Below are 13,423 nucleotides of genomic sequence, written 5' to 3' on the forward strand. Positions count from 1 at the left end.
GAAGAGTAGTAGGATGTTGTCCTTAATTACAAGAGGGGTTGAACATAAAAGTATGGATGTTATGCTTCACTTTTACAGGACAGCGGTGAGACCACCTCTTGAATATTGTGTTTTATAAATATAAATATATTTATAAAAGCATACACACACACACACTCTGGTTCTGCTATAACGTGGTAGTTCTGTTCTCGTGCAATCCCATATCATAAGAAAGTCACGTGATAGCAGCACCATTTAACCTAATGGGTCCAGAATCACATTGATAACCAACACATACTTGAAAAATTTGCACTTTAGAAACAGTGTCCTAATTTGTCAATCACATTATAGCGAATTTGAGAATTAGCGAAACACATGTTATAGCAGTACAATCTGTGTGGAGTTTTTGTCGTCTCATTTAAGAGAGGATGTAAACATGTTGGAGGTGAAGTTTGCTAGACTGACACATGGAATCATCTTTTCTGAGGAAAGATCGGATAGACTGGCCTTGCTCCCACTGGAGTTTGGGAGAGCAAGGCGTGACTCAGTTGAAACATATTGATCATTCTGAGTAATCTTGTCAAAATGGACATAGAACATTTCCTCTTGTGGATAAATCCAGAACCAAGGGACATGGTTTTAAAATTGAGGGTCACCTTATAGGACACAGGTGAGAGGAGATTCCTTTCTGGTTTGTTTATTTTTAAACTCAACAAATAATGGAGGTCTGATCTTTTTTTTTAAATCAAATGTAGGTAGATTCTTGTCAAACAAGGGATTTGATGAGAATGTGGAATTCAGAGACAAATGGTTCAACCATGACCTTATTTGAATGGTGGAGCAAACTTGAAGAGCCCAATGACCTTGGACTATTCCTAATTTATACGTTTGTAATTATTTCATTGTTAACTGATAATTTGTTAGAAGTAGATGTGAATTTTTATTCCTGAAGTATATTCCTAGTTTCCAATTGTATTTAATTGCAAAAACCCATTTTGTTTATACTGGCTTAAAAAAAAGTTGAATTGCTTTAAGGTTTATAAAGTACAGTTGATCTGTCTTAATACATCATAAATTTGAAACTTTAAATTAGAGAATAGTGGTATGTGGCATTAATGAAATAAACTGGGTAATGTATAGGTACGGATTAATAGGCATCAGTGCAGCTGGAGTGGAGTGAATGGAGGGAGAGAAATGGAATTCATAGGGGAGGCCATAGCCTGGTGATATTATCTCTGGGCTGTTTATCAAGGTCATGTTCTGGAGACCCAGATTCAAATCATACCATGGCTGACTAAAATTTGAATTCAAGAAAGAAAGAAATCTGGAATTAAAATTCTAACCATGAGCATGAATTCATTGTCAGAAAAATCCCATCTGGCTCACTAACATCCTTTTAGGGGAGGAAGTTGCTATCTTTACCTGGTCTGCAGTATATGTGACTTCAAACCCACTGTAATGTGGTTGACTCTTAACTGCCCTCTGGTTAATTCGGGATGGGCAATAAATGCTGGCCTAGCCAGTGATACCCCCCTCCTGTGAATGAATATAACCAACTTCTATTTTGTATCATGCTTTGGTTTAGCAATTTATTCACATTTTTTCTTATTAATAAATTAAGATTCAGACTGCCTCACATTGTACATTTATCTTTCCTTCTCTGCATTCCATCTCTTTGATGTTTGAATCCCTGGAGTTGATTTGAAAAAGAATCTGAACAAGATATGAAGTTGGTCTTATTTTATGTTTACACTTTTATCCATTTCTTTCAGAACTACCAATGAAATAAAAAATTTACAGTATCTACCTCGTGCAAGTGAGCCACGCGAAATGCTGTTTGAGGATAGGACTCGAGCCCATGCTGATCATATTGGACAGGGATTTGAACGTCAGACTACAGCAGCTGTTGGAGTGTTGAAAGCTGTACAGTGTGGGGATTGGTATGTGAGCTAACCACTTCTGTCTTTTGTTAACTATTAAATGTTGAAAATATATCATCTTTAGTTCCTGATTTAACCAAAATGCTGATTTCTATACAAATTACATTTCTAGTATTTCATATATGGTACCCAAAGTTGCTCGTGGCTTATTAGTATCTGCATCTGGTACAATTAAACCTTCCTTAATGTTGAAACGGAAATCCTAAAGGAACAAAACACTACATGATTTTAATAATTTTGAGATTTTAAGAGTAATGTTAGAAGAAACCTTAAGCTACCTGTCATGATAAGCTAAGCATAGATGTTATAATTATGGCCCCTGCGTCTAGCTTAGGATCTTTGGAGCATCATCTGAACGTGCAGGTAGGGAAATTGACTTCAGTCATTCGTTGCTAAACATCACACATCTTTTGTTCTTCATGATTTGCTGTAGAAGGCAGGAATACCAAAGTATTGATGACTTTATTTAATTAGGAAGAGAAACAGCATTAAAAATCACAGTAAGTTTCCGCTTAGGCTAGATCCCTTTAAAATGGATTCACTATAATGTTACTAATAAAGTCATGTCAGTACATAGCCACTGGGAAGAAAGATGCACCAATACCAGCATCCTCGATGAGGCCAACATTCCCAGCATCAAGGCACTGACCACCCTTGGTCGGCTGCGACTGGCTGAGCATGTCATCCGCATGACTGACACGAGACTCCCCAAGCAGGCAGTCTACTCCCAGCTCCAAAATGACAGGCGAGCTCCAGCTGGACGGAAGAAGCACTTCATGGATACTCTTGAGGCATCACTTGCAAATTGTGACTTTCCCACCTACACCAGGGTATCACTGGCTCAAGACCATCCAAATAGAGGAGGAGCATCTGGTAAGATCAAGCACCTTGAGACTTGCTATCAGGGAAAAGTGGAAGTCAGGCAAAAAGGCGTAAGGAGAGTGCTGCCACACTAACATCCCTTTCAATGACCACCTCCACTCTCAAGTGTAGCAGTCTGTGGAAGCTGCATTGATCTGTTCAGCCACCTATGGACTTGCCCTGAGCAAGAGAGGAAGAGAGTCATCCTTGCTTGCGAGCAATTGCCAGTGATGATGATATTGTTGCTAATTTCCCTTGAACATTGTTTCTCATCGACTTCCTCTTCTGTTGACTATTTGCTAATACGACCACTTACCTCGTGCTTCTGCTGCTGCATTCAGTCCCACTTTCTCCCTTGGCCTTGCCTTGCCTCACTGCACCCCACATTGTTGATTCATAAGGGAATCGATTCACTTAGTTGCTTCAGGAACGTAAACCATAATTTGGTAAGGACTCCTGTATACATGTTGGGAAGAGTTCAAAAGGTTGCGTTTCAGCTTTTTCTTACATATTTTTTATGTGTGTGTATAATCATTTTACAAAGAAGCACAGAATTCCTACAGTGTGGAAAGCGGCCATTCGGCCCATTAAGTCCTGCATCAACTCTCCAAGGAGCATAGCACCCAGACCAAGCTTTACGCCTTATCCCCAGATTTGCAAAGCTAATCTAGCTACTCTTCACATCTCTAGACAGTATGAGGCAACTTAATGTGACCCATCTACTTAATTTACACATCCTTGAACTTTGGGAGGAAACCAGAGCACCCAACTGTCCACATAAACAGTCATCCAAGGCTGGGATTGAATCTGGGTTCCTGGTGCTGAGAGGCAGTAGTGCTAACCATTTGAGCCATCATTTGCACTTAATGCCAGGTTTTGATATATGGTGCAGGTATATCTGTCACCCCTTCCTTTCTAAAACTTTCTTTCCACTGCCCTTTGTATCATCTTCCAGTTCAGACATTAGGTAAATAACCAGTCCTATTCAAAATTATAAATCTGCCTCCTTAGGTGTATACCCAAATGATCTGCAGTGACCAGGGATTCAAGTAAAAAAACAGGAGAATGAGCAGCGATGGTAGGCAGAACCTATTCAAATATGAGTAATGTACTTGTGAAATGTGTGACATTGAAATAAGCATATTGATGAGTACCAATAACAGTTGATTTCATTTTTAAAGAATACTTAGAGAATTTTGATTAGGCTGTTAGTTAGATTAATATTTATTAATATGGCTTTCATACTGCATCCAATAACCATTTAATGATTTGAAAAACGTGCTAATTCTGAACTTCCATTCTTCTTTCCTTCATCTAGGTGTTAAATTTCAGTCATTGCCAGGCACAGTAGTAGCAGCTTATGTCACAATAAAATGATCAATTGTCTACCTAGAGATTTGTTTTCTCTAAACTTAATCTAATTAAGAATGATCCTTTTTTTTTTATAGGTTTGATCAACCCCGTATAACCAAAGATGTGATTTGTTTTCATTCAGAAGACTTCCTAGAGGTGGTGCAGAGGCTCCAGTTAGATCTGCATGAACCACCATTATCTCAGGTAATCCTAGTTCATTCTAGTTTGATGGTATTACAAACCTGATCTTGACACTATTAACATTTTAGCTTTTGCTTTAATCCCTCAGGCTGCAGATGCATGGCAGATATAATGAAAGGCTGGATAGGCTGGGACGTTTTTTCACTGGAGGGTAGGAGGTTGAAAGACCTTTATAGAAGTTTATAAAATAATGAGGAGTGTAGATAGAGTTAATAGTAGTTGTCTTTTGCCTAGGATGAGGGATTTCAAAACAAAGGGACATTTCTTTTATTGGAAAAGGTTTTTATTCTTTTACAAAATTATAAAAGTAGTATACCGTTTTATATTACAAAAACATGAACAATAAACTACCTACTACTCTACAGAACACACCAAAACTATCACAAAGGTACAAAACAATCTTTCCACATTAAAATGATTGTACCAACAAATTAGTTTAAATTAACTTAAATTGTACTAGACTAACCTAACGTAACTTAGATTAGATAAAATTAGATAAAATCACCTTAAATTAATGACCTAAATTAAATTATACCACTCGACGCACCCCCGCCGAGGCTCCCCACGGGAGCATCAGTTATTGTACCTGTATTTATCAAGCTTCCTACCCCAGGGCCCCCGAACCGCCAAACCCAGCCTTCACGGCTACGTAAAGGCCCTGTTCAATATGGCTGATAAGTCCATGTTTATATAATGTAAAAGGGACTGCCATGTCTTATAAAATAGTTCCATTTTCTGATGCACTACATTCATAAGGTAATCTTAGGGGACGTGCTCCATCACTAATCTGCGCCATCCCATGATACCTGGTGAATGGGGATTTCTGAGATCTAGTTCATTAAAATGTTCTTCTTTGCACAATACGTGAGAATGTTGAATAATCTCTTCCCATATTCATCTGGTGAAGGCAGGTTCAGCAGTCCCAAAAGAAGGGCTACTGGATCCACCCTGACTTTAATTCCCAGGATCTCCTCTAAATCACTCACTATGGCACCTCAGTACCTACAGATCTTATGACACGACCACAGGCAATGTGTCAGGGTGCCTGTGCTTATTTTATATTTAGGGCATCCTGGAGATGCTCCTTTCTTGAACTTTGCTAATCGCTCCAGGGCCATATGCTCTGTGAAGAATCTTCAATTGCATAGCCTGCGCTTTATTGCATATCGAGATTTTCTTCACATTCTCCTATATGTCCTCCCACATTTCAAACAAAATTTCTACCCCTAGTTCCTGATTCCAGACCCCATAGAGTCTTTCCATATCTTCCAAGGTGTCCACTCTCTGTAGATGACATAAGTACTGACTGAGAGAGTACCCACACACCAGACCACCCTCCTCTCCATGTCATACAGGATTGAGCCGTTAAGCGTGGCCCTTCTCTGTACATAATCCCTAATCTGAAAATAACGGAAGAGGTCCCTACTAGGTAGCCCGTATTTGTAGAGTTAGCTGGTCAAAAGACATCAGGACCTCTCCCTCAAATAGATCTCCCAAACAGGAGACTCCCCTGACCTCCCATGCTTTAAAGCCAGAATCCGTTGACCCAGGCCTAGGGCTTCTGCTAACAGAGTGAACGATGAGGTCTTATGTAAATTACCCTCATCCTTCCGCATCGTTCTCCACACTTTGACCATATTATAATGATCGGGCTTTTGCAATGCTCAGCATGAAATTTCATCCCATCCATAAACAGCAAGTTAAGGAGGGAACACCTTGCCTGAGAGGCCTCGATGTCAAGCCATATCAACCTCAGATCCTTACACGCCCAGTCACTCTCAAAGGACACTAGGCAATTATTTGGCATTGCTTAAAGTCTGGGACATCCAACCCCCTCCCTCCCCCAATCCTCTGTGGGAGTTGCAACTTGGTAAATTTAATAAGATGGCGCCTACAACACCAAATGAAGGACCCAAGCCAGCCATTGAGCTTCTGCAGCACTTGTCTGGGCAGCAACAACAGGAGCTTTCTAATGGGGTATGGTAGCTGAGGAAGAACATTTATTTTAATCAAGGCTTATTCGTCCTAACCATGATATTGGTAACCACTTACAGCGGGATATAGATAAGCTGCAGAACTGGGCAGAAAGGTGGCAAATGGAGTTCAATGTAGCTAAGTGTGAGGTGATTCACTTTGGTAAGAGTAATAAAAAGATGGGGTACTGGGCTAATGGTCGGATACTTGGTAGTGTGGATGAGCAGAGGGATCTTGGTGTCCATGTACACAGATCTTTGAAAGTTGCCACCCAGGTAAATAGTGCGGTGAAGAAGGCATATGGCATACTGGCTTTTATTGGTAGAGGAATTGAGTTCCAGAGTACTGAGGTCATGTTGCAGTTGTATAAGACTCTGGTGCGGCCGCATCTGGAGTATTGTGTGCAGTTTTGGTCGCCATATTATAGGAAGGATGTCGAGGCACTGGAACGGGTGCAGAGGAGGTTTACCAGGATGTTGCCTGGTATGGTAGAAAGATCGTATGAGGAAAGGCTGAGGCACTTGGGGTTGTTTTCATTGGAGAAAAGAAGGTTTAGGGGTGACTTGATAGAGGTGTACAAGATGATTAGGGGTTTAGATAGGGTCGACAGTGAGAATCTTTTTCCACGTATGGAGTCAGCTATTACAAGGGGGCATAGCTTTAAATTAAGGGGGGGTAGGTATAGGACAGATGTTAGGGGTAGGTTCTTTACTCAGCGAGTCGTGAGTTCATGGAATGCCCTGCCAGTAGCAGTGGTGGACTCTCCCTCATGGGCATTTAAGCGGGCATTGGATAGGCATATGGAGGATAGTGGGCTAGTGTAGGTTAGGTGGGCTTGGATCAGCGCAACATCGAGGGCCGAAGGGCCTGTACTGCGCTGTATTCTTCTATGTTCTATGTTCCGATCCTGCACATCCTGTTTATCATATCCAACAATTGCACAAAGTTAACTTTTTGGGGTTGGTGAAAAGCGGGGGTAATAAAAATACCTAAGTAAAGAAAACCTTTTTGTGACCACCAGAAAGGAAACTGTGTTCCATCCTCCAGGTCAGACATTCCCACCCAGCCCCCCCCCCAACAGGCATGTAAAATTAATTTTATATCCTAAGACAATGCCAAATAATTTATTCTTTTGAATTAGCCAGGTTACAGACTTTTCCAGGTTAGCCAAGAAGAGAAAGAAAAACTAACTACTACTCTTAAATTGAACAAACCCCTGGAGATCCCCTCCCCCCCCCTCGCCCATAGGGGGCACCTGTCCCAAACCTTGCAACCACTCTGGTTCCTTTCAGCTAAGGCCATGCCCCAAACCCAAGCAATACAGAAACAAAGAAAACCTATTATTTACACACGTGAAAGTTAAAAGTGGACGTCCACCCCATCTCTTTCATACCTCAGCCCCATTCATCTTTAATAACAGAAAAAACCCATCCCTCACCCAGAGAAAACAAACAAAAAACACAAATTAGTTAAAGGAAATGGGGAATTTTACATCAAAGCAATTCCAAGCCTGTAGGACCAACAACCACAAAAGGAAAGAATATACCATCATCTGTAGTTTTTTTCCCAACCTAGACCATTTATTTCAGAGTAAAAAAAAATCCCTTGCTTTCTCTGCTGAGTCAAAATTGTAAACAGCCCCTCCATGGTTGAAGCACAGCACTGCCAGGTACCTCAGAGTATTAGCTATTCAGGTCTCTCAATTTCTTCCTGACTTCATCAAAAGATTTCTTCTTCATGAATACAACCCCAGAGAAGTCTTTAAAAAACTTAATTTTCAACCCTTTGTACACCAGGGCCCATGAGTCTTTTCCAAGCCTTCTGCTGGCTTCCATTATTAGTTGCCTTTCTTCATAACATTGAAGTCGTGCTAGGACCAGGCTGGGCCTGTACATTGTGATTTGGTGGGCCGGCTCGCACCCGGCCCGAGTTGACTCACAACCCCCGACGCTGCAGGAGCCACTGCTCTAGGAAGCTGACCATTCTTTCACCTTCTTCACTCTCCGGGACCCCGATTATCCATAAGTTCTTCTTTCGACCTCTTCTCGAGGTCGTCAGCCTGGTCCAGCAGTGCCCAAACCTGGCCTTCCAGTGTTGGGATCCGCCTCCCCGAATTTTCCACCGTGGTCTCCAACACCGTGGTCCTTTGATCGACTGCCTCAACACATCGATCCAGCATTCAGATCTCCTGCTCATGCTTTTGTAGCATGGCAGAGATTGGTTCTAGCGCCAACTCAATTTTCTGAGTTTTACAAACTCTGGTATTAGATTCTGCTGCTCCAACAGGTTCAAAAGCACTACCGTGGGAGTCGGGACTGTGGCTGCAGGTGCGTCCGGCACTGTAGGAGAGTGCTCTGCTTGCTGCGATCCTCTCGCTCCCTATTCTTTGTTCGTCTTACTCTTGTTCCCAGAACATTAGAATCGGAATTTAAAAGGTTCTAGGTTTTTTGTTTTGCTTTATTTTACCAATTTTTCTTATGATGATTAGTGGGTGGGTTGAAAGCCCACCTTACCTGGGTTATGGTGCAGAGCCCAGCACAGCAGACCTATCAAATCGCTGCCATCTTGGATCTCCAGGAGGCATATTTTTAAAGTGAGAGGAGAGAGATTTAAAAAATATGAGGGGCAACATTTTTACAGACTGGTTCGTATGTGTTCAATGAATTGCCAGAGATAATTGCCAGGTACAGTTATAACAGTTAAGGTCATACAGTATGGAAACAGACGCTTCGGCTCAACTCATCCATGCTGACTGGATATGCTCACCTAATCTAGTCCTATTGGCCCATATCCCTCTAAACCCTTACTATTCATTTACCCATCCAGATGCTTAAAAGACGTTTGGATAAGTTCATGAATAGGAACAGTTTAGAGGGATACGGACCAAATGCAAGTGGGACTAGTTTAGTGTGAGAACATGGTCGGCGTGGACCAGTTAGACTGAAGGGTCTGTTTCTGTGCTGTGTGACTCAATGACTCTCTAACGTAAATGTACAAGATAATTCATTCTTAAGATGGATTAATGCAATTGTATTCAGTATATTTAAATATACTTTTCTCTCTTTCTCTTCCATTCTTCACATACACCTCTCACATTGCATCTGCCTCGTGTGCACTTCTGTGATTCCGTAGACATTTCTCTCTCTTGAACAAGCCCCTACTTGGCCCCACCCACTTGTTTTCTGGGCATGCCCATATCCCAGCCCCTTCAAGTAATCTGACCTGACAATGAAGAAAACAAAGGATTGGTCAGCCCAATTTGCAAAGAATGTAGCTTCAGTGTTGCCTCAATTCAATTTTTGTTCTGTAAGTCAGTTTGAACTGGTCACCGAGGCTTATCAGTCTGTGAATCAACATGAATATGAGGAAAAAAAAGCTGTGACTTTGTCCTTGTTCGGGGAGGCTTTGACCTGTGGGGAAACATCCGCCTCCCAAAAACATTGTGTCAGAGCACAGCTCACTCCACCTGGTGGTGAAATTGAGAACTGGTGAAATTCAGACAGGTGAACTCATGAGAAACCACTTGATTAATTTTAACGACTAGATTTATAGAGATAAACAGCACAGAAACAGACCCTTCAGTCCAACTCGTCCATGCCGATGAGATATCCTAACCTAATCTAGTCCCGTTTGCCAGCACTTGCCCATATCCCTCCAAACCTTTCCTATTCATATAGCCATCCAGATCCGTCTTAAATGCTGTAATTGTACCAGCTTCCATTTCCTCTGGCAGTTTATTCCATACACAAACTACCCTCTGCATCAAAAGTTTGCCCTTAGGTTCCTTTTGATATTTTTTCCCGCTAACTCTAAATCTATGCCCTCTAGTTCTAGACTCCCCCTCCCCAGGGAGAATACTTTGTCTATTTACCCTATCCATGCCCTCATCATTTTGTAAACCTATATAAGGCCAACCCTCAGCCTCCGACGCTCCAGGGGAAACAGTCCCAGCTATTCAGCCCCTCCCTATAGCTCAAATCCTCCAACCCTGGCAAAATCCTTGTAAATCTTTTCTGAATCTTTTCAAGTTTCACAACATCGGAGACCAGAATTGCACACAATATTCCAAAAGTGGCCTAACCAATGTCTTGTACAGCTGCAACATGACCTCCCAACTCCTATACTCAGTAATGTGACCAATAAAGGAAAGCATACCTTACCATTAAGTGTATAAGTTCTGCTGTGATTTGCTTTTCCAAAATGCAGCATCTTAGATTTATCGAAATTAAACTCCATCTGCCACTCCTCGGCCCATTGGCCCATCTGATCATTGTAATCTGAGGTAACTTTTTTCACTGTCCACTGCACCACTATTTTTGCAAACTTACTAACTATACCTTCTGTATTCGCATTGAAATCATTTTTATACACACGGAACTCAATTATCCAAAGGACATGGCGGCGAGTAGTTTGTTCAGTTAATCGAATGCCGGATAATTGAGGTTCCTCTTAAGTGACGGAAAGCAGTAAACCAAGCACCGATCCTTGTGGCACACCACTGGTCACAAGCCTCCAGTCTGAAAAGCAACCCTCCACCACTACCCTCTGTCTTCTACTTTTGAGTCAGTTCTGTATCCAAATGGCTAGTTCTCCCTGTATTCCATGAGATTTAACCTTGCTAAGCTGTCTCTCATGAGGAACCTTGTCGAACACCTTACTGAAATCCATATAGATCACATCTACCACTCTGCCTTCATCAATCCTCATTGTTACTTCTTCAAAAAAATATCAAGTTTGTGAGACACTATTTCCCACACACAAAGTCATGTTGACTATCCCTAATCAGTCCTTGCCTTTCCAAATACATACAAATCCTGCCCCTCTGGATTCTCTCCAACAACTTGCCCAGTGCTTGCCAATCTATAGTTCCCTAGCTTGTCCTTACCACCTTTCTTAAATAGTGGCAACACATTAGTCAACCGCCAGTCTTCTGGCACCTCACCTTTGACTATTGATACAAATATCACAGCAAAGGACCCAGCAATCACTTCCTTAACTTTCCACAGAATTCTAGAGCACACCTGATCAGATCATAGAGATGTACAGCATGGAAACAGACCCTTCGGCCCAACCCGTCCATGCCGACCAGATATCCCAACCCAATCTAGTTCCACCTGCCAGCACCTGGCCCATATCCCTCCAAACCCTTCCTGTTCATATACCCATTCCAATGCCTCTTAAATGTTGCAATTGTACCAGCCTTCACCACTTCCTCTGGCAGCTCATTCCATACATGTACCACCCTCTGTGTGAAAAAGTTGCCCGTTAGGTCTCTTTTATATCTTTCCCCTCTCACCCTAAACCTATGCCCTCTAGTTCTGGACTCCCTGACCCCAGGGAAAAGACTTTGCCTATTTATCCTATCCATGCCCCTCATAATTTTGTAAACCTCTATAAGGTCACTCCTCAGCCTCCGACGCTCCAGGGAAAACAGCCCCAGCCTGTTCAGCCTTTCCCTATAGCTCAAATCCTCTAACCCTGGCAATATCCTTGTAAATCTTTTCTGAACTCTTTCAAGTTTCGCAACATCTTTCCAATAGGAAGGAGACCAGAATTGCAAGCAATATTCCAACAGTGGCCTAACCAATGTCCTGTACAGCCGCAACATGACCTCCCAACTCCTGTACTCAATATTCTGGCCAATAAAGGACAGCATACCCTATGCCGCCTTCACTATCCTATCTACCTGCGAATCCACTTTCAAGGAGCTATGAACCTGCACTCCAAGGTCTCTTTGTTCAGCAACACTCCCTAGGACCTTACTATTAAGTGTATAAGCCCAGCTAAGATTTGTTTTCCCAAAATGCAGCACTTCTCATTCATCTGAATTAAACTCCATTTGCCACTTCCCAGCCCATTGGCCCATCTGGTCCAGATCCTGTTGTAATCTGAGGTAACCCTCTTCACTGTCCACTACACCTCCAATTTTGGTGTCATCTGCAAACTTAGTAACTGTACCTCTTATGCTCGCATCCAAATCATTTATGTAAATGACAAAAAGTAGAGGGCCCCACTTTTATGCTTTTTGAAACATCCAGCACCACCACCTCTGTAATATGGACATTTTTCAAGATATCATCATCTATTTCCTCACATTCCATATCTTCCATGCCTTTCTCCACAGTGTACCCTGATACAAAATACTCGCTTATTATCTCTGCCATCTCCTGCGGCTCTACACAAAGGCTATCAGAAACGCCACTCCCCCTCCTCTCTTGCACCCCTTTTCTCTCCTTCCTGTAGCATTTGTTTCCGGGAACATTAAGCTGCCAGTCCTGTCCATTCCTGAGCCACATTTCTGTAATTGCTATGATATCCCAGTCCCATGTTCCTCAGCATGCCAAGTTCATCTAACTTCCCTCTTAGGCCTCTTGCAAATCTCCCTGTCAGTTTATTTGTCTCCTTCTAATTCAAGTGCAATCTGTCCTCCTTGTACAGGTCACTTCTACCCCAGAAGAGATTCCAATGATCCAAAACTGTACCCTTCTCCCCTGTACCAGCTCCTCAGCCACTCGTTCATCTGCTCTATCCTCCTATTCCTACCCCCACTAGCTTGTAGCATGGGAGTAATCTAAATATTACTACCCTCAAGGATCCCCTTTTTAAATTCCTGTCTAAGTTCCTTTATTCTCCCTTCAGAATCCTTTTCCCTTCGTGTAGTTAGTTCCAATGTGTTTCTGCTGATCCTTCTCTCTCCTTTGAGAATATCTTCACTTTCTGAGATATCCTTGATCCTGGCACCATGGGAGCAACACACCATTATGATTTCTTGTAGTCGGCCACAGAAACGTCTGTCTGTGCCTCTGCCTGGAAAGTCCCCTATCACAATAGTTTGCCTGGAATCTGACGTATCCTTCATTACATTAGAACCAATCTCAGTACCAGAAACTTGCCGGTTCGTGCTGCATTCCCGAGAGTCCATCACCCCTCACATTTTCCAAAACAGCATACTTGTTTGAGATGGAGATGGCCACAGGAGACTCCTGCACTACCTACCTCTCCTATCTTTCCTGCCTGCCTGACTGTATCTCTGGTTTTTCTCCCTTCCTACAACTGTTATCCATCAACTCCGTGCCCTCAGTTCCTGTAAGTTCCTCATTGCCTCTAATTGCCGC

General features: G+C 42.3%; 1 protein-coding gene across 1 annotated transcript in view; it reads left to right on the plus strand.

The window, feature by feature from the left end:
* Positions 1-13,423, plus strand: part of LOC122561730 (lysine-specific demethylase RSBN1L-like) — a 54,357-nt gene that overhangs the window by 38,809 nt on the left and 2,125 nt on the right. Inside the window, exons 5-6 of the mRNA XM_043713805.2 lie at positions 1,752-1,919; positions 4,229-4,337. Of these exons, the coding sequence (XP_043569740.1) occupies positions 1,752-1,919; positions 4,229-4,337 (277 nt within the window). The remainder of the gene's footprint in view (positions 1-1,751; positions 1,920-4,228; positions 4,338-13,423) is intronic.

This window comes from Chiloscyllium plagiosum, unplaced genomic scaffold (genome assembly GCF_037043375.1).
Source record: "Chiloscyllium plagiosum isolate Xiang-an unplaced genomic scaffold, Cpla_swu_hap1 HiC_scaffold_23, whole genome shotgun sequence".
Lineage (NCBI taxonomy): Eukaryota > Metazoa > Chordata > Chondrichthyes > Orectolobiformes > Hemiscylliidae > Chiloscyllium > Chiloscyllium plagiosum.